At 47.9% G+C, this 19,926-nt stretch overlaps 1 protein-coding gene across 1 annotated transcript in view; it reads right to left on the minus strand.

The window, feature by feature from the left end:
* DNAH9 (dynein axonemal heavy chain 9) overlaps positions 1-18,103 on the minus strand; it is a 300,225-nt gene extending 282,122 nt beyond the window's left edge. Inside the window, exons 1-5 of the mRNA XM_067716537.1 lie at positions 17,687-18,103; positions 8,911-9,107; positions 6,531-6,689; positions 5,358-5,488; positions 885-1,096 (exon numbers count right to left, since the gene is read on the minus strand). Of these exons, the coding sequence (XP_067572638.1) occupies positions 885-1,096; positions 5,358-5,488; positions 6,531-6,689; positions 8,911-9,107; positions 17,687-18,103 (1,116 nt within the window). The remainder of the gene's footprint in view (positions 1-884; positions 1,097-5,357; positions 5,489-6,530; positions 6,690-8,910; positions 9,108-17,686) is intronic.
* Positions 18,104-19,926: the final 1,823 nt, after the last annotated feature.

Below are 19,926 nucleotides of genomic sequence, written 5' to 3' on the forward strand. Positions count from 1 at the left end.
GCAGTGATGGAACATCGCTGGTCTAGGAGTTAAACAATTAGCTTCCGGTCCTGGGTTGGGTGACCTTTGGTGACTCAGTTAAACTCTCTGAGCTGTAGCCCTCATCGTTAAATAATAATAGTAAATTAACAAGGTTCTCCCTGCCCACCTCGCAGGGTTCATGCACAAATGACGGGGATGTCACAGCACTTTGTAGCCTTCAATGTGCTCCACAGATGTGAGCCAATCTGGGGGGCTGATCACCCAAACCTTGTTAAAGGCCTCATTCTGTTTACAGGTGCCCTCCCCAAGGTTTATGCTGCCCTGGTTGGTGCTACATGGGTCCCTAAGGAGCATAGAGCGTGTGAGCCAAGAAGCTGTTTCTACATAGCTCACGGGCAGTGAGTTCTTAGCACGTGGGGGCATGATGTGAGCCTTGCCATACAGGATCACACTGGAGCCTCACAGCCACCCAGCAACTCTCCGAGGCAGGTCCTCTTCTTCCCACCCTTGCACAGAGGGAGAGTGAGGCACAGGGCAGGTGAGAGACTCACCCAGGCACATACAGCTGACAAGTAGTGATGCGGGATGTGGCACAGGGACACCTGACTCCAGAGGCAGCATTCTTAGCTGCTGGGCTTTGCTACTGACCTAATACCAGGCCATTAAGATCCTTAAGGAGGTTGAAATTTACCACCCCAACCCTGCGCCTGACCCGGGTCCTCCTAAGGATCCCAGCAGGACTGAGAACACCTTTGTGAGTTACTGGCTGTGATGATAAAACAATTCAAGTCTGAGAACCCTTTGGACCCTAATTATTTCCCTGCCCTGAGAACAATGGACACTTTATTCTTCTCATGACTCGGAGCCATCCAGTGAGAGGTTGGGGAATCCTGGGCGCAAACCTGCTGGACCAGAAGGTTGCAGATCTCCTGCAGCAGCACCATCAGGCGCCCAGGGCAGCGGTATGGCTCACACGTGGCCCAGATCAGGCAGACCACGTGCAGCAGAGGCCACAGCCGTGGCTTCACCTCAGGAAACTCCAGGCTCTCGAGCGTTTCCAGGTGGCGGTGCAGCGGCACCAGGTGCGTGTGGATGTCCCGCGCTTCCATCAGAGCTGGAAGGAATTGGAGACGATGGTCACCTTCCTGGCTTGAGGCTCACACCCACGGAGCGAAGCCCTGGGGCCTGGGAGTGAAGGATCTGCAAAGCAATGGTTGCGATCTCTTCCTGCACTAAGGGAGCAGAGAGCGCTGGTCCCTGAAAACTTTCTAGCTCTTATGAGGAAACACTGAAAACAGAAGAGCCTGGGCAGCTGGGATAGTGGTCTGAGGAGGCTCTCTTATAAAAGTCCTGTATCTGGACCTCTTCCTGGCCCTCCCAGCCCCAGTCTGGTGCTCTGCGTGTAGAAGACGCTCAGTAACTGTTTGCTGTTTCCTTTGCTGCTGTTAACTCCAAGGCAATACAAGACAGATGATAGAGGACAGGTTTGAGAGTCAGAGAGATCTGCCTTCAAATGCCGATACATCAAATGTATGACCTTGGGCATGTTTAACCCCTCTGAACCTCATCAACAGGCTGAACAGTAACTAATTTAAAGGTTTCTCATGAAGGTCCGAGGGCAGCACACACAGAATCTTCATATACAGCTAGCTCAGTGCCTGGACCAAAGCAGGCATTCCATACATGGTAATGTCTCTGATAAGTATTTGCTAATAAAGAATCTCATGAAGCTCTTACAGAGGAGAAGTCACAGGGAATACAGAAATAGCCCAGGCTGATTATGGAAAGGTTCTGCTGGTATTCAAAGCCGGGAAATCTCCTGCCATTTCCTTTGAATGCAGGCAAGGAAAGAGAGCGGCTTCCACCAGCCATCCTGTGGTGGCTGAGAGGGGAAACTAGGAAAACCAGTAGCTCTGGGCACTAATTCTGCAGAGCCACTTACAGGGAATGCAAAAGTCCACTGAACAAACTGAACAGGAAGGGAGGGTTTATAAAGGCTGGTTCTTTCCTGAGCAGATAACCAGGCACTGTCATGTGACAGCAGATGGTCTTGGGTTTTATTATGTGGATGAAGCTCTGCATTCATCCTAAAGGAAACTCAAAATATATATGTATTACTGTATTTAGTAAGCAGTTTCAATATGCCAGGCACTGTCCAACTCACGAGACATATACCAACTCATAGAAAACCCTGTGAGGTAGCTTTACTACTCCACTTTATAAGGAAAGACATTAAGATCTAAATAACTTGCCTAGACTGTGAATCGGCCACCCCTGCTCAGCTGAGTAAAAGGAAGATTATACCCCAAGCTTATCATGTTGAAGCCCTGGCTTGATGGCTGTGGGGCTCACTACACACAGGAGTTTGAGAGGTGTACTTTATATCCCAAATGGACTTGTGGGAAGGACTATGTGAATCCGATATTTGAAAGTCAGATGTCATGGTAAATTGATTAGAGCAGCGATTCTTAAATGGGGGAGCTGATGGAAGTATCAGAACCACTGTGGGGTGGGGGGTGTCAGAATCCAACAGCCACTCCAATGAGCACACGCTCAGGCTTTCACATGGGCCTCGAGGGAAGAGAAACTGAGACCATTGTGCCAGAGGAGCTTCCTTTTTATGTTATATTTTTTAATAAGCAAAATCTCCTTTAATCATACAAATAGGCATGCCCCTGATTTTTAAGAGCTCAACGTTTGAGGGCCAGCTCATCTATTCCAGGGTGCAATCACCTTGGCTCACAAGCCAAATGAAGTCAGAGATGAACAGAGTTAGGCGCACAGCTTTTAAAAAATGCAAATATAGGGACTTCCCTGGAGGTCCAGTGATTAGGACTCCATGCTTCCATTGCAGGGGGCCTGGGTTCAATCCCTGGCTGGGGACCTAAGATCCCACAAGCTGCACAGCACGACCAGAACAAAACAAAACAAAACAAAATTCAAACATAAACCCCAGCTGCACAGGGATATGTGTGGTTTGCTGATAAATCTTTAACAACAAGCCCTTCTGGGACAAAAGCCTTGATCTCAAAAGTCTTTAGCATTTGCCAGTTTCTGGGGTGTAAATACTCCCAATCTTCCCACCATGTCTAATCTCAAGCTACTAACTTGCAGTCATTGAGTGCTAGGGAGGGCGCTTTGAAAAGGGTTGCGTACAGAGAAACTGTGAGCCAGTCCACATCAGCTCCAGAGAACCCCTGGCCTTTACTTCTCTCCACACACATCCGCCTACAAATATCCTGGACTGGCAACTGGGCCGTACTGTGCCGACCCTGTTCCCTAGTGGCCAGAGGCGAGAACTCCCCACTTAGTCTTTACTGCCCTGGTCCTTTCCCCTCCAGCGTATCTTTACTTCCGGTTTCCAAGGTTCTTCGTTGCCCAGTCAATTCCACTTCAGACAATCTTGCTCCCACACATTTGCCTACATCCTTTTAACCTCCTTCTTTACTTCCCACGTGCCCACTAATCCAGGACTATCTCTTTTCCTCTCCTTCTCTTCCATCCATCTGTAAGCCAAAGAACTACCCTGATTGTGACTGATAAGAACAATGCACTTAGTATATCTGTGCAGAATAAAGACAGATGCTCTGAAATGAGAAAATCAGTTGAAAGCTTCTAAAATATTTTTACTCTCCATAGACCCCACCAATATTTCTGACCAAGTCTCTACCTGGCAACTCTAATCAAAATTTCTTTTCTTCCATCATCGGGATTGAGTTATATATTTCAAGGATTTCTATTTTTACAGTGGTGTTTCTCTGGGACTACTATGATGATATTGTTGTTTCTAACTTCTTTTCATTGCTATCCTATACTCTTCTGCAAACAACTTTTAGAAGCTGGCCTGGGGAACCGAATCTTTTATAACTATTAATCAATGTGAATGATTGTACTCTATTAACCTATTAACGTGAAAAATACATTTGGGGCTCTAAATAACCAACTCATAAATATACTTTTACTATATGTTTTATTTCAGAGCCTCAAATTTCAGTCCTTTGCATACCCCCTTTATGATATTTGTCATGATTGCCTACAACCTGTAGTATTACTTCATACTTTTCTCTAAATTGACTCTCATTTTAGCCGAAATAAAATCATATAAAATGAAAACTTTAAATCTCTACTATAAATGGAAAACTTGTATCATGTGCCAAAAAAAGTTACCCGTTAGCACATTTTAAAATACACCTGTCCATACATCTCCCACAACCATCTCTCACACCAGCACTGGTACACATATCACTTTTGGGGACACTATCTCATTTGAATTGGAGTGTAAATTGGGAATAACAGTTGATTCCTCTGGCACACAAAATCTCTCACAGAAGCAATAAACTGAGACCCCAACAGGGACCCCATTCCAAGCCAGCTCTAGATGCTCGCAGAGCAGCCTCCGGGATGAGATTTTAGGGCCCGGAAGGACCTCAAAGACCAGCTACTTAAACCAGTTCTTCTCTGTTATAAAGCACATGTAAGAAACTCCACCACTGGAACTTTCATTCCTTTATCTGAGTGGTTTCCAAACCCTGTGGGAGAAGGTGGGACAGGGGATCCATCAATGGGCTCTGGACACAGGACACTCCCTCTTTAGCAGAGCAAATACACCTTGGCAAGTTTTAAATTTTGGACTCACACAGGAGATTGCATTGAAGGAAAGTTCTGATAGAGAAAAAGTGTTTGAAAATCACTGCTTGGGTTAAGCTTAAATTATATGAAATTGCAAACACCTTTAAAAGCACATTCTGACCTACAATACTGAAGAGCTGGGAGGAGTTGTGATAGGAGAAAGGAAAGAAGCAAAGTGCACTGATGAGGAGACAGGGAGCCCTAAAAATTTTACCTCTTTCTAATTATAGACTTTGCTAGATTTGCAGTTTTGACAAGGGCCGATCTTGTCTGGTGCTCAGATGGCCAGGATATTGCAGTCCCATCTGACAGGCGCAAAAAAGGCAGAATGGAGCTAGAAATGGAACAGAGACTTCCCGAAGGGCCAGGGGGTGGAAGGAGGTAAATTGCAGAGATGGGGGATCACAAAGCGCATTTGCCAGTGCGGTAGAGTCAGTAAGGAACTTCCGCCTACCCCACCTTACAGCAGCCCAGGGAAGCAGGTGGGAAGTGTGTGCGCTGTTCCATGGCACACTCGAAAGCTCAGAGAGGTGAGGCGACTCTGTCAAGGGCACAAAGCGCTGGAAATGCAGACAGAGCACAGGGCAGCTGCTTCCCTGCCTCTACATTTGGCCTTCTTGCCTCTGTGCTAGACTGTCTCAGGTTGGAGGCTATAAGGACTGGAAGCTGCTGAGATCAGAGAGGAAGATAATTCAGCATAAATACGAAATTTGAGTCAATTTATGAAAATACTTGCGGGTCCTCACCTGCTACAACATCTCTAAACATGGCTTGGAAAGCTGGGAAGTAGCTGCTCTGAAGCTTGTCCAGAAGCCCCGCCATGCCCCTCACCTTTATCGTTCTCAGTTGATTATAAATGTATTCCAGATCCTCAGACCTGCAGCACCAGGAGAAGAGGGAACCCAGGTGAACATCAGGAAACACAAGTCACGCTGCGATGACCCACCCTCAGATAGAGAGAGGAAGCCTGCCTCAGGGTGCTTCCGCAGAGGCCTCTGTTCCCAGAACAGTGAGGACCAAAGCCTGAGTCTGGAACACAGGTTCAGAGGGGCAGCTCCAGGAGGTAGCAGCAGGGAACACTGCTGTGACCATCTGGTGGCTCAAAAGCTTGGCAGCTGGAGGTCACTGGCTCTTGCAGGCAGGTTTGGGGTGGGGTGAGAGAGGTGTCAGGGTAAGGCTGCTGGAGGAGGGCCCCGCAGTAGGTCAGCAGAATGATCAGAAACCAGGCAAGAGGATGGGGCATCTCAGCACGGGGTGCAAGTGGGACTGGAGCCCTACAGGCATGCCTGGTCACATGACATGCAAGGACAGGGACACCTGCCTCAAACACCTGTCTGTCTCCTTTTGAGTAAAAGATTAATCAGCACAATGATAAATAGGCGCAGGGAAATGGAGAGGAAGAGGGGGAATGAGCAAGAGCAATAATTAGGTCTTTCGAGAACCTGTGGGGCTAAGACACAGTGGACAATGGACTAATGACCGCCTGGAACCTAGGAGACGCCGTTCAGTGGTGAACTGCCAAAACCCCTCTCTTTCTCCAGATCCTACAAAAAATGTGTGCATACTGACTGTCCAAGGAGAAGGGAGTAGACAGTAGAAAATATGAAAGAGAGTTCATTAATTTTACATGTAATTGAAAGAGCCTTTGAAGAAATGCCAGAAGATACACTGACGGTAGCTCAAGAAACGAGGCATGACTATTGAACCTTGGGGAAAGTGTCAACTCCCAGTGCACAGAAGAACTGCATTGACCCAAATGACATCAAGCTGTCTGCTCCAGGGGTGATGAGAGACACCGAGCTGTCTGCTCCAGGGGTGATGAGAGATGCCTGGGGGTGGGACCAGACTCAATGGCTGCCTCCCCCAGCCCATTATCCTCTGAGAGACATCTGCTCCCCAGGGTTTGAGTCTGTGCCTACCTGCTCTTCCAGAACTCCAACTCCACCTGTGGGGTGGGATTCTCCCCCTGTAGGAGAGGCTGGGAAGACTCCCTCTTGAGAACCACCTGGACTTGATGGCTCCACTGGATCACTGCAGACTCAATGGCATACATGACTGACTTATCCATAGAATCCAAGCTGTGAAAGACACAACAAATCTCCTGGGACACTGGAAATAGCTTAACTCTGGGTGTCCCCCAAAACAGAATCCCAAATCTTTTAAAAACAGGTGGGAAATTCCACTTAGTCCAAGCACTCTTTTTTTTTTTTTTTTTTTTTTTTTTGTGGTACACGGGCCTCTCACTGTTGTGGCCTCTCCCGCTGCGGAGCACAGGCTCCGGACGTGCAGACTCAGTGGCCATGGCTCACGGGCCCAGTCGCTCTGCGGCACATGGGATCTTCCCAGACCGGGGCACAAACCTGTGTCCCCTGCATCGGCAGGCGGACTCCCAACCACTGCACCACCAGGGAAACCCAGTCCAAGCACTCTTAACTTTTGTTGGATAACAGGCTCTACCGAGTAGTCAGTGAAAAGTACAGATCTTCTCCTCAGACAAGCTGCTTATGCATGTGTGTATACAGTTATTCATACACAATTATTCAAGATTCAGAGGCTCGCCAATATTCTGAAGGCTAGTTTAAGAACTCCGAATCCTATGAAGTCCTTCTGTCAGTGCAGGAATACACTGGACAGAAAACATCCAAATGGTCACCCAACCCTTGCTTGAGTCCCACCAATGCCAGCCAGCTCCCTACTCGACAAGGCAGCACATTCCTCAGATCAGCTCTCCCTGGGAGACAGTTTGTCTCTACTTTGAATCACATCTATCACCCTGCCAGTCCCTCATTTGGTCTTAGTTCTGACCTCTGCAGTAAGAGGAAATAGGTTACTTTCTCCTCCACATGGCAAGCTATCAGACATCCAAACATTACTATCCTTTGTCCTCACTTTTCTAATGAAGAATGCAATTCCCATGCATTCCCCCCATACACCTTCTAAATAAACTAACTAACTAAGGATGTTTGGAAGGGATTAAAAATCAAAAATACATTTTGGTTGCCTTTTCACCAAGTCTGAACTGACAATAGTTCATGCCAAGAACCCAGGACATGGGTGACAAAGAAAGAGAATCTGTCATTTGCATTTTCATGCCAGAAACCTACCTTCACTTAATTTAATTAAATTCATATTTGCTGAGCAATGATATGGCACAAGTGATTATGGACGGTATTAAAGGGAGAAGATACTCACCTCCCTGAAATATGATCCAACCTTTTGGGAAATTATCAAATTTGAACAAAGGGAGACAAACTCAGCAATGATTATATACACACACAGTGAATGTTATTATGTTAAAAGAGAAAAGGAATAGGAAAAGGGTAATTTGAATTTATTTATTTTGAAAATTGTGTATTTTTATTAAACCACAGTAAGTTTAACAGTTAACCGGGAAATTGCTTCAAATTATATATGTAGCAAATTACTTCCAACAGCAAAAACTCATTATAAAGTACATTGCTATCCCATGCATTACTTATTCTTCAGATAAAATCATGGGCCCTGAATACACAATGATGACATAATACATTTGGAGACTCCCGGCAATATGGCAGACCAAGCACATGTAGGAAGATGGCCTGTTGCCACAAACATATAGAAATGCTGGATAGAAGATGATTAAAAAATAGCATTTAGATATATAGCCTGGCTTGAATGAAAAAGAAAAGAATCCCCACAGGACAGAAGAAAACCTGGAATGGTAAGTGGAAGCTGATAGTTGGTATCACTCTTACATGGAGAAGAGGATGAGGCTTTAATGTCTTCCCAGGCACAGGAAGCATGGAACTCAAGCCTCAACAAAGCCAGATTTGTTTGTTTGGAAAAAAATCCCCAGAACCTGAAAAAAGTCTCCAGCTGCTGGGGGAGGAGCACTGTCTGGACCACTGTCCACTGTCTGGACAGTGACAGTGTGTGCTGGGTAAATGCTGGGAAGAGGCGTGCTGTCTCCCAGACCGGACCTGGGTCTTTGCCAATGATGACACTGTCCTGATAAGCGAGACACTGTCCTGATAAGCGAAACACTGAAATCAGCCTGGCTACTCTCAGCCCTGAAATAGTTCTGAGCAGAAAAAAGGCCATGTTGCGTGACAGCCTTAAAAGACGTCCAGCAGACGGACTGGGGCGAGGGTAGTCATCAGCACAAAACATACAGTCTGAGGATGCTGGCAAACAGTGGGCTTGTGTGCAGAACAAAGAGATATGCAGAGTCAGGAACAGAAAAGTCGTAAAGACAACACTCAGATAAACCAGCATCTCCCACATCTCTGAGGCCCATATGGCCAGCCTGGTGGTACTTACGCGGTCTCACTTTCAGAATCCACAAACCCCATTTTTTCTGAGCCGACTGGAAGAGGCAGCAAAGTTTTCCCCTTCGCTTGCGCAAGGAGAACCAAGAGGTCACATTGGAGGCTGTGGGCGTGTTGCTGGACATCTTGGCAAACCACGTGGGGCCAGTCTAGGTGATTCTTCTCATTGGCTAGGATGGGGATGACAACCTGGGACAGACGTGTACAGAAAAGAAAGGCAGGCAACTTCTGAAACCCTAAAGACTATTCTGAGAAAGGTCGAGAGAGCTACATACCACCTTTTGCAGGTCCCTGTTCTGTAAGACCTAATTATTAATAACCAACATTATGTATTGCCTTGGCATCTGGTAAAATCGGGAGGGCCTCGAATAGCCTATCCACAGTTTCCCTGCCCACTCTGCTCCTGCCGCTAAGGCCCCTAGTCCAGCAGCCCTGCTTATCAAGGGGACCAGGCATGGCCGCCGCCCATCCCTGAGGAGTGGGCTTCAGTTCCAGCCAGTGGAATATTCACGCAAGCCGATCCCATCCCCCCACAGGAAACAGTGGGCACCACACCCTCTCGATAGTACAAAGCTTGCCTCCCACAGCCCCTGTTCATTTGCTCTGTTCCCACGTGCAAGCCCCCATGTGGCCCTGCCTGGCACAGCATCTCCCTCCTCTGGACTGTGAGTATCTGTGCTAATAACCTGCGGCCGTCTCATCTGTCCAGTGTTACGTGTACGGCCACCCCCGCAACCCTAGGGCAGGAATCCCTTCCTCATCAACGGGTGAAACTGTCACAAAGGCCAAGAGGCAAAAAACAGGACAGATGCAGGTAAGCATGACCCTCTGTCTACAGGTGGCCTGAGAGGGCATTTTAAAGAAGCAAGCCAAGTTGAGGATCTTGAATCTATCTGTAGGGTGAACCTGAGCTGGTTTTGGCCACTGAACATAGCCCCTCTTCTGTTAGTATTCATCTCCAGATCCAGAGGTAGATATGTGAACAAATCTGAGCCAATAAGAGTCAGGCCAAAGTCTTCTATCTGGACATTTTGAGGAAGAGAAGCTTTCTCTCTTTACGAGTCTGGAACAATTGGTGGCCAACTTGCTACCATATGGAGCCTTCGAATATGGTCAATATGGGGAAGAGAGGGTTTATAGATGGAGGAAAAACCAAGTCCTATGACATCATTTGAGCTCCTGCATCAGGCTGCTCTTCAACTTTCTGAGCTGATTTAAATTGAGGTTTCTACCATTAGCAACTTAAAAAGCTGTAATTCATGCAACTCACTAGGAACCTCTGCCTGTCAAAAGTTCACAACTAATAGAAAGGGAATACTAGAAAGAAAAACAGATGATCAGGAAATGTGATAAGGAGCTGCCTAGCAAAGACTGAAAAGAAAACACGGACTTAAATGGTTGGTTGGTTTCCATATACGACCAGTGAGTCCATGTGGCTATGAGATAGAAGGCCTGGACCCAGCATATGAAGCCAAGAGAATGATCCTTGCCTGGTCTGTCTGGAAGCAATCACTAAACTGAGAACTTACAACAGCAGGTGAACAGGGGGTGCCGAGAGATAAAATGTCACAAATTGAGCTCTACTCACATTCATGTTAAGAAAGGACCCCTTGGACCCATGGCAGGAGGCCTAACAGGGCAGAGGGGATGAACAAGAATTTTTCTAGGATCTGAAAGGCAGGGACTGTATCTTATACCCACAGTCCTCCCTAGGGTCTGGCATACAGGAAGCACTCAATAGAGGTTCAGAGAATAACTGAAATATATGCTGTCTGAATAAAAAGTGGCAGGTGGGCTTGGGTGCATTTTGGAGGGCTTTCAGTGATAGAAAAATAGTGAATATGAACCTTCTATGAAATGAATATTCTCAATGAATATCTATCAAGAGTCTACCACATGCTAGCACTGTTCTAGGTGCTTGGAAGGTACATCAGTGAACAAAACAGATGAAGATTCCTGACTTGATGAAGTTTATATTCTAGGGAAGAGACAGTCAGTAAACCATAAGTTCTGTGAAAAAAAATGAAACAGGTGGGCTGGAAGTGATGTAATGGTAAATAGAGTGATTGGTGCAGATCTCATGGAGAAGGTAACATCTGAACAAAGACTGGGGAAGATAGGGAGAGTGTTGTGCAGACCCTTGGGGGAAGTATATTGAGGGTAGAAGGAACAGCCAGTGCAAAGGCCCTGAGGTGGGAGCATGCCTAGTGTGATCAAGGAGCAGTGTGGAGGTCAGTGAAACTGGGACAGGATTGGCAAGAAGAGTAGGGGTGAGTAAAAGGGGTCAGATCACATGCAGCCCTGCCTGTGGGATTTTGATTTTTACTCTGAGGAATGTAAATCATTGAAGGGTTGTGAGCAAAGGACCAACATGGTCTGACATCTTTTTTAATAGGATCGCTCCAGCTACTGAGTTGAGAATAGACTCTTGGGGGCAAAAGTGGAAAAAGAGATTGGCTAGCAAGTTATTGCTATAGTACAGAAGAGAGTGGCTTGGCACAGGGCAGAGTAGAGGAGATAGTAAGAAATGGTCCAATTCTACATAAATTTTGAAGGCTCAGCCAAAATGATTTCTTAATGGATTAGTCGTGTGAGTAAAAAGGAGTCAGGATGATTCCAAGGTTTGGGACTTGGCCAACAGGAAGAAGGGAACCGCCATAGCTGACGTGGGGAAGAATAACGGTGGAGTTAAGTTCTTGTGGGAAGAATTGGGAGTAGGTTCTTGGACACGTTAGAATTTGATAAATCTACTGAACTTCTAAGTGGGGACACTGAATAGGCGTCGGATTTGGCAGTTGGGAGCTCAGAGAAGAAAAGTCTGGAGGTAACAAAGCTGGTAGAGGTAGATGAGATGATTCATAAGATTCTGAAAGGGAATGAGTGCCCCCCAAGGAACTGAGTATATACAGAGGAGATGCCCAAGGAATGAGCCTAAGGGCTTTCCAATGTTAGCAAGTTAGCAAGAAGCGGGGGTGGTACCAACAGGGGAAATAGAAGAAATGGCGATGGTGAGAGGAGGAAACCAGAAGACTGGTGACCTGAAAGCCAAGTGAAGAAAGTGCTTCCAGGAGGACAGGGTCACCATGAGCTGTGCCAAAGGCTGCTCACAGGTCAAGCAGGAAAAAGACTGAAACATGGCCATGTGATTCAGACAAGTAGAGGTCACTGGTGACGTTGACAACTCTTTCTTTTCCATGCGATGTGGGGGTAGGAGCCTGACGAGTGAGGAAAAGGATAGGACATAGCAAGACTAGACACGAAGTCTAGACATTTCTGCTCAGCTTCACGAGGGCGGGTATACGGTAGGCAGGGAGTTGGAGTTCACCAGATTTATGGTTTTGCCAAAGACGTACGACAAAGCGAGACAGAGGCCGTGATGATAATGATGGAGCACTTGAGCTGGGTAAGGGGGGAAGGACGTGGGTGTGGAGGATGGACAGAGGGCAGGTGGCAGGATCAACGGACTGCAGGTCCCAGCAGGGTCACAGGCTTGTGGTAGGGGGCTGCTGGGGAGAGTGAGCCGGAAAGACAGGAGCAGGGTCAGAGAAAGAGGTGCCTGGAATTGGATCACCAGGGTGTGGTCTGGTAATGCAAGGACTGGGAACAGCACGGGAAGGGGTGGTTAAGATAGGAAGGGCGAGGTCAGCGGAGGAGGACGGTTCAAGGGGCCCAGAGGCCGGGTTGATGAAGGATCACTTATGTGTCTATTGAAAGAGCCACGTGTTAAGACGGGAGCAACGCTGGGGGAGAGTCACAGCGAGCAGGAACCCAACCGTGGGGAAATGAGGGCAGTGCTATCAATTTATGACACAGCAATGGGGGGAGACGGTGGCTTTGTCTAAAGGCATCAGATTCAAACTGGACTGTTTTCCACTTGAATCGAGAAGGAGCAAAGAGGAGCAAGGATGCCTGTCTCACCTCAGAAGCAGAAAGGCTGAGTCTTTGGGGAGAGATGAGTTTGGGTTAGAGCAAAGTGACAAGGGTGGGTGACAGGAAGTGAGGAAGCTTTTAAGGGGGATGTAGAGTCACGGTAATTCTTGTCCTTTAGGGAAAACCTACAACTAATGCTAACAGAGAACCAACCTGACTCCACGTTGTATCTATTCCTTTAGCTCTAACCGTTGTGCTTTGTTTCCTGTCTTAATCACGCTGACTCTGCATCTCTGTAAAAGGATGTTGCCTAGAGCCTGAAACACACATGACAGCCTATTCCCAAGGTTTTGCCTCCCAGGCTTGACCTTTAAAGGTGTCAACAAAAAGTTGCAGAACAGAGAATAACAATTGTCCTGTTGGAGGTTTACACTGTGACCAGACCTTTGTGAACAGCTGCAAGAAGTTTGTAATACCAGCCACACCTCCTCCCCGCCTTCAGTACAAAAGAAGCTTGAATTCTACCTCAGGGAAGATGGTTCTACCAGCCCACCATCTTTTTGGGCTGCTGGCATTCCGATTAAAGCCACTATTCTTTGCCCCAACACCTCCTCTCTCGATTTACCAGCCTGCCGTGCGACGAGCACTACAGGCTTGCCCTCTGTGATGCTAACACACTCTATTCCAAGCGTCCTGATCGGTTATTTTAAATTTCACAAGCTACAAGGTGCTTCGATCCTGACAGAGGTGAGCTAGCGCGCTCACACCATCCCCACCGAACGCGACAGAACCAGCACTGGAACCCGGGTCCCCCAGACTCCAAATCCCATGCTCCTCTCACGGGGAAAAGGACCCACACTTTTACCGGAAACAAACCTACAGCCTCCCTTCTTCTGCCCTCAACAACCCATCTACCTACGCCCACCGCTGCACTGGCTTAAGGGAAACTAAGGCTGAGGCTACGGAAACAGCAAGGAAGGAAAACCGCAGTACCTGAGGAGAGCCGAATGGTCCAAGATGGCGACAGGGCATGCACACGCAGAGGCGTCGCGACGCTCGAGGAGAGGCGCTCCCGACGCACGCACGGAGGTTCTGCGCATGCCCGCTCCTCCTGCCCCGCCCCGCCCCGCCCTTGCTGTTCACCGGGCTCTGTACAAGACACCCCTCTCCTCACCCGGGGAGAAGGTGGCGTTTTCAGAGCAGGAGCTTCCTCCTTCTCCATTCCTTGATTAAAGAATAAAGTTTCTGCTCTGCTGGACCTGGTTTCCTTCATTTGGCACCAGCTGGCACTGGGCAACGTAAGGACCCAGTTGGGGGTCCACCCGACTGGACACCTGATTAGAAAGGGTGGGTGACACTCCCTCTCCCAAACCCCAAACTTCAAAACAGCATCCAAGTTCCAGAGCTCTAGGAAAAGGAACCTGGCAGCAGTGAATGAAGGGACTGGGAGGAGGAAGAAAGGGAGCAGGAGGGCTGGTTTCTAAATTCTGTCAATTCTCCCTTGGAAACATTTCCTGGATGCATAATTTACCTTGTGCTAGTGTAATGGGACAGAAAAGTTAAAATTTATAGCTTCATTCCTTCGTTAATATCATTATCGTTATATCCTATCGTTAATATCGTTAATATCACCCCCCCACACCCCACCCCCGCCAACAAAGAATACTTTTCTCATCCAGGTGGGATATTTTGGCTTTAGTTAGGACCAGGTGAGCACGCAGCCAGGGGCTGATCCATGAGTGGGAGGGTCCATGAGTGGGAGGGGTGCAGGGCCCCGAAGTGGCTCTGGATCAGCTTCAGGGTGTGTGAAAAAAGCGGATGGGACGGCAGTGGTTGCATGGCCCAAGAATTGCTGTTAGAGCTTTTGAGAAATGCAAGTAAAGGCCTCGAGGTATTTTAAAAATAAATTGTTTTATTTTTATTTATTTATTAATATTTATTATATTTATTTATTTATTATTTTATTATTAGGTTTTTAAAACAGGTAACACATTTACGTGGTGCAAATTTTTAAAGTACAAAAGCATGACAGTTAGAAGCTACCTACCCCTGTACCTCCCTGAGTCGCCCAGTTCCTTGGGCCTGTGGATTACTCTGTAAATGAATGTTTTTCCTCCCTCCCTCCTTTCTCTTTTTTAGCAGAAACGGTACAGTTCTAAACCTTTAAGAAAAATTATCTTAAATTGCAGCATTATCCACAATAGCCAAGAGGTGAAAGGAACCTAAATGTCCATCCATGGATGAATGGGATAAAGAAAATGTGGTATATATACATACAATGGAATACTATTCAGTCTTAAAAAGGAAGGAAATTCTGTCACATGCTACCTTGAGAATGAACCTCTTTGAGGACATTGTGCTGAGTGAAGTAAGCCAGTCACAAAAAGACAAATATGTCATGATTCCACTTACATGAGGTACCAAGAGTGGTCAAATTCATAGACACAGAAAGTAGAATGTGGCTGCCAGGGGCTGAGGGAGGCACAGGTGGGAGTTGTTCAGTGAGTGTAGAGTTTCAACCATGCAGGGTGGGGGGATGGTTCTGGGGATCTGCCACGCAATGATGTGCATGAGGTTGACAGTGTTGTGCTGTACGCTTGGAAATTGCTGGGAGAGTGAATTTTATGTGGGTTTTTTATGCCACCATAAAAATAAAATTATCTTAAGAACGGTTCCATTATCAATCATTACTTTTAATTATAGATGGACCTTAATTCGTTCACCCAGTCCCCTACGGATGAACATTCAGTTTGTTTCCAGCCTCTTTCAAAGCACCGATAAAAATTCTTGAACATTTAAGAGTCTGAGGTGTTTTACAATTACTTTCACTCGCTGAACTGCCTTGCCTTGGCCATGACGCCACTCTGAGATGGACCCACTGCCCTCTACGTACACTAGGTGTAGCTCCATCTCGGAACGTTTGTTCAGTCTGCTCCCCAGACCTTGAAAGTTACCCTGCTCTCTATTTATTCTAATCCTTCTCCTTGTTCAGGAGCCAGTTCAGAGCTGGAGGTGAAGCAGGGCTCTCAGACCACACGCATATGTCTGTCCTCTGAACCCAACAGCACTTTTTGTTTTCCATATCAATAAACGTTGTCTTTATTCTGTAAATTAAAATCTATTCACCTATTTCACATTTTGTTTATCTTATTTTCTTTTTTAAAATTTTTTAAAGTTTAAAAAAAAATTTTGTTAAGATATAGTTGATTTACAGTGTGTTAATTTCAGGTGTACAGCAAAGTGATTCAGTTATATATATATTCTTTCTTAGATTCTTCTCCATTATAGGTTATTACAAGATATTGAGTACAGTTCCCTGTGCTACACAGTAGGTCCTTGTTGGTTATTTTATATAGAGTGGTGTGTATCTGTGAACCCCAATCTCCCAATTTATCCCTCCCCCCCTTTCCCCTTTGGTAACCATAAGTTTGTTTTCAAGCACTTCTTCCTATCATCCCCTTTCATGAGGGAATTTGATCCAAGCTTGGATTCCTGCAGGGATGGTGTTCAGACAACACACAGCAGTAAAGCCATTCGGTTATTAAAATACTGAAATACTTCCATATCTACTGAGAAACCTAGCTTCCCTGGGTCCCCTAGAGCTCCTCTGTCACCCCAGACCCTTCTCTGGAACTCCCCCTCCCCAAAGCCTCCTCATGAAGCAACCAAAGGCCTAACACCTGATGCAGCAGGGAGCCTCCAGGACCCAATGCTAGCACTGGTGCCAACTTTAGGTAAGGTCTGTCTCCACCTCAGTCACACTAGCTTTGAAGATGCTATATATATAGTGAATTTCACAGGTGGGATCTTGTCTTTATTTCTCTGGTGTTCCCCACAGCGCCTGTGACTGGAAACATCACACAGCAGGGCATCAAGCCTCCAGGAGCACACGCACCCAACTTCCAGGGACGTTCACTCCTATTCCAGAAAGGTCTCAGGGTCCCAAGAATCTCTCCCGGGCACCCCTGCACTCCGGAGGCTTCTGCTGTGGCGTCACCAAAGCACTCCATAATCCACATACGGGGAGACCTTCCTTCCTGCGCTACAGGCCGGCCCCTCCAAACGCCTGCTGGACATTTCCAACTGGGTGCCTCAACTTCTTACCTGGGCACAGGGGTGACCTCTGGTTCATGAAGGACACGAAAATCAAAACCAAGCCACCTCTCCTTTTTAACTCTTCTCCAGAAGTAAAGAGCGTGGAGAGCCCTTCACCTCCTTCACTGACCCATAGGAAATGCCCCCGGGTCCACCACTCCCGGGCTTTTTAAAAAATAAATTTATTTATTTGGCTGTGTTGGGTCTTCGTTTCTGTGCGAGGGCTTTCTCTAGGTGAGGCGAGCGGGGTCCACTCTTCATCGCGGTGCACAGGCTCCAGACGCGCAGGCTCAGCGGCCATGGCTCACGGGCCCCGCCGCTCCGCGGCATGTGGGATCTTCCCGGACCGGGGCACGAACCCGTGTCCCCAGCATCGGCAGGCGGACTCTTAACCACTGCGCCACCAGGCAAGCCCCCACTCCCGGGCTTTTGCAATGCCAGCTTACAGGGGGGATTCAGAAACGGCGCCTCAAAAAGAGGTCAGGACCCAGGCCCTCTTAAGAATCTAGCCTCGCCTTGACTTTGGCCTGAACGCAGACCAGGAATGAAGCAAGTCCCCCGCGATGGCCCGACTCGGACCCAGCCCCTGCTCAGATTCCCCGCAGCTGCCATTTCACGGCTCGCCTCCACATCTCAGGGGGCAGCCCAGGGTCCTAGTTTCCCGCCAGCTCGGCCAGCCGGCCCATCCCACTTTATTCTTAACTCCTTGAGCTCAGCTCCAGTCTCCTCTCCCATGGCCCCGCCCCGCCGGCCCCGCCTCCTCCTCCAGCGCAGCCAGTGCGGGGCCACCGACCCACCCTCACCTCGGAGAAGAGCGCGACCAGATGCTCCAGCGGCTTGGCGGGCAGGTCCCCGCACAGCACTGCTCCGCGGAGGCTGTCGGGCCCCGGCGGCTCGGGCCTGGTGCGCAGGCAAAAAAGCCCCTTAGCACGAGGCGCGCCGGCCTCGGGTCCCGCGTCCAGCCCCGCGCGCACCGCCAGGCCCGCGGGCCCGGGCCGCACCACCAGCAGCGGCCGCGGCCCCTCCGCGGCCCCGCGGCCCAGGAAGGCGTGCAGCAGTTGCCTCGCCTCGGCCGAGCCCGCGCAGCGCTCCCATGCGCCCGCAGCCGGCCGCAGGCTCCGGGCCACGTAGGCCCCCAGGAGTCGCAGCCGCGGGTCGGCGCCGGGCTCCCAGTCCGCGTTCTCCTCAGCCAGCGCGGGAAGCTCCTCAGCGCTCGGCATCGCGCGCGAACCTGCCTGCAGAGGTTTCCCGGGCGACCGGGACGCGGCCAGGGCTCCCGCCTCCGCTCCCCTCCTACTGGACACTTGACTACTGTTCCCGCCCACTCCGGTCCAATAAGGTAGGAGAGGCAAGGCGGGGTAAGGGGCGGGGTCGCGTCGCTGTTGCTGGGAAACCAGCAGAGGCTCAGGTTTCGCGTCTGAACTCCTGGATTAGAGGTGCTCGTGGGTGACTGTTCGGGGCCATGCTTATGGATGAGGCGCATGGAGGGGAGATCAAGGATATAAATGCTGCTAAGGAGCGTGCTGGCTAAGGTCACATTAAATTCTTTAGAGGTGTCCAGACACTGAAAGTATTATGGTTCTCCCACCTACTCCCAAAATGTGTAATTCAAAGTTAAAAACAATATCAAATCACAAAATACATGTAAGAGAAATCAATCAAATTTTTTTTTTTTTTTTTTTTTTTTTTTTTTTTTTTGCGGTACGCGGGCCTCTCACTGTTGTGGCCTCTCCCGTTGCGGAGCACAGGCTCCGGATGCGCAGGCTCAGTGGCCATGGCTCACGAGCCCAGCTGCTCCGCGGCATGTGGGATCCTCCCGGACCGGGGCACGAACCCGTGTCCCCTGCATCGGCAGGCGGACTTTCAACCAGTGCGCCACCAGGGAAGCCCCCCCAATCAAATTTTTATTTCTTTTTCATGATAACTGAAATATTTTATAACAGTGGCTATTGAGCATTTAGAATGTGCTGTGCTACTAGGGAACTGGATTTTTCATTTTAATTAATTTAAAATTAAATAGTCACATGTGGCTAGTAGCTGTCATATTAGACAGCTTAGCTTCATAATTTTAATATCAATTATAAGAAAATAAAATAGTTTTACTGGCCTGCTTTGTCCATGCCTTGAGTGTGTGCTTAATCTGAAAAATGGGGGCTAAAACTATGAGATCACTGATTTCCATGAGTATGGCAGCAATGAGTTCTTAAATGCAGCAAAGCACTATTCAATATGTAGGATGTTCAGAGCCTCCCTGTCCTGCCCTTTGTCTGCATCTTGTCTTCAAAAAGGGATAATGTGAAGCACCTTTCCTGACCTCAGAAATTAGCATTTGTCACCTGCTGAGTCCTTCTCCATGCTCAGGATATAAATAGCTTGGCCCTTTGCATGCATGTAAGGTGAGAATGGGACAAGGAAAGGGACAATTCGGGCAGCAGGAGGCCTGCAGTTCTGAAATGAGCTCCTCTCTGCCCTACCACCCTGATTTTAGTCACCAATCAGAGACTGCAGAGTTTCTGGGTAAAAAGAACATTTAGAATGGGCTTCAAAGGAATATTAACAGAATAAGCACTTATTAAAGGCAGCTTAGCTAATAAGAGCCCCTCAGGAAAAGCCAGTAGCTAGGAGGTAAAATGATTGATTTAATAATAACTGGAGGTGCTGTGATGAAGAGTGTCCACCTTACAACATGAATCTTTATGTTTGTAGAGAGTGTTTTGTCAGTTCTGGATTAAACAGTAGGCAGACCAACTATGAGTAAAGGGACAAAGCAGAGGCACTAAAACAATTTTTAAGATGGATTTGATAGTTGACATTTCAAAAAAGCATCAGGGAAAAATAGAAATGTTGGGGGCTTCTTACACATATCCTAGTTTTGCAGAGTTTTTATTTTGCATATAGGAAGGCATCTTTATCGTTTTAGTGCTTGGGGGTTCCAGATGTGTCAATCCTGCTCGTATTTTGTGTATAGAGTGAATTCAGGGCCATTAAGTTCCTGTAAACTCTTCAAATACAGTTTTTGCCACCCCCACCATGACCTATTTGC

This window comes from Pseudorca crassidens, chromosome 19 (genome assembly GCF_039906515.1).
Source record: "Pseudorca crassidens isolate mPseCra1 chromosome 19, mPseCra1.hap1, whole genome shotgun sequence".
Lineage (NCBI taxonomy): Eukaryota > Metazoa > Chordata > Mammalia > Artiodactyla > Delphinidae > Pseudorca > Pseudorca crassidens.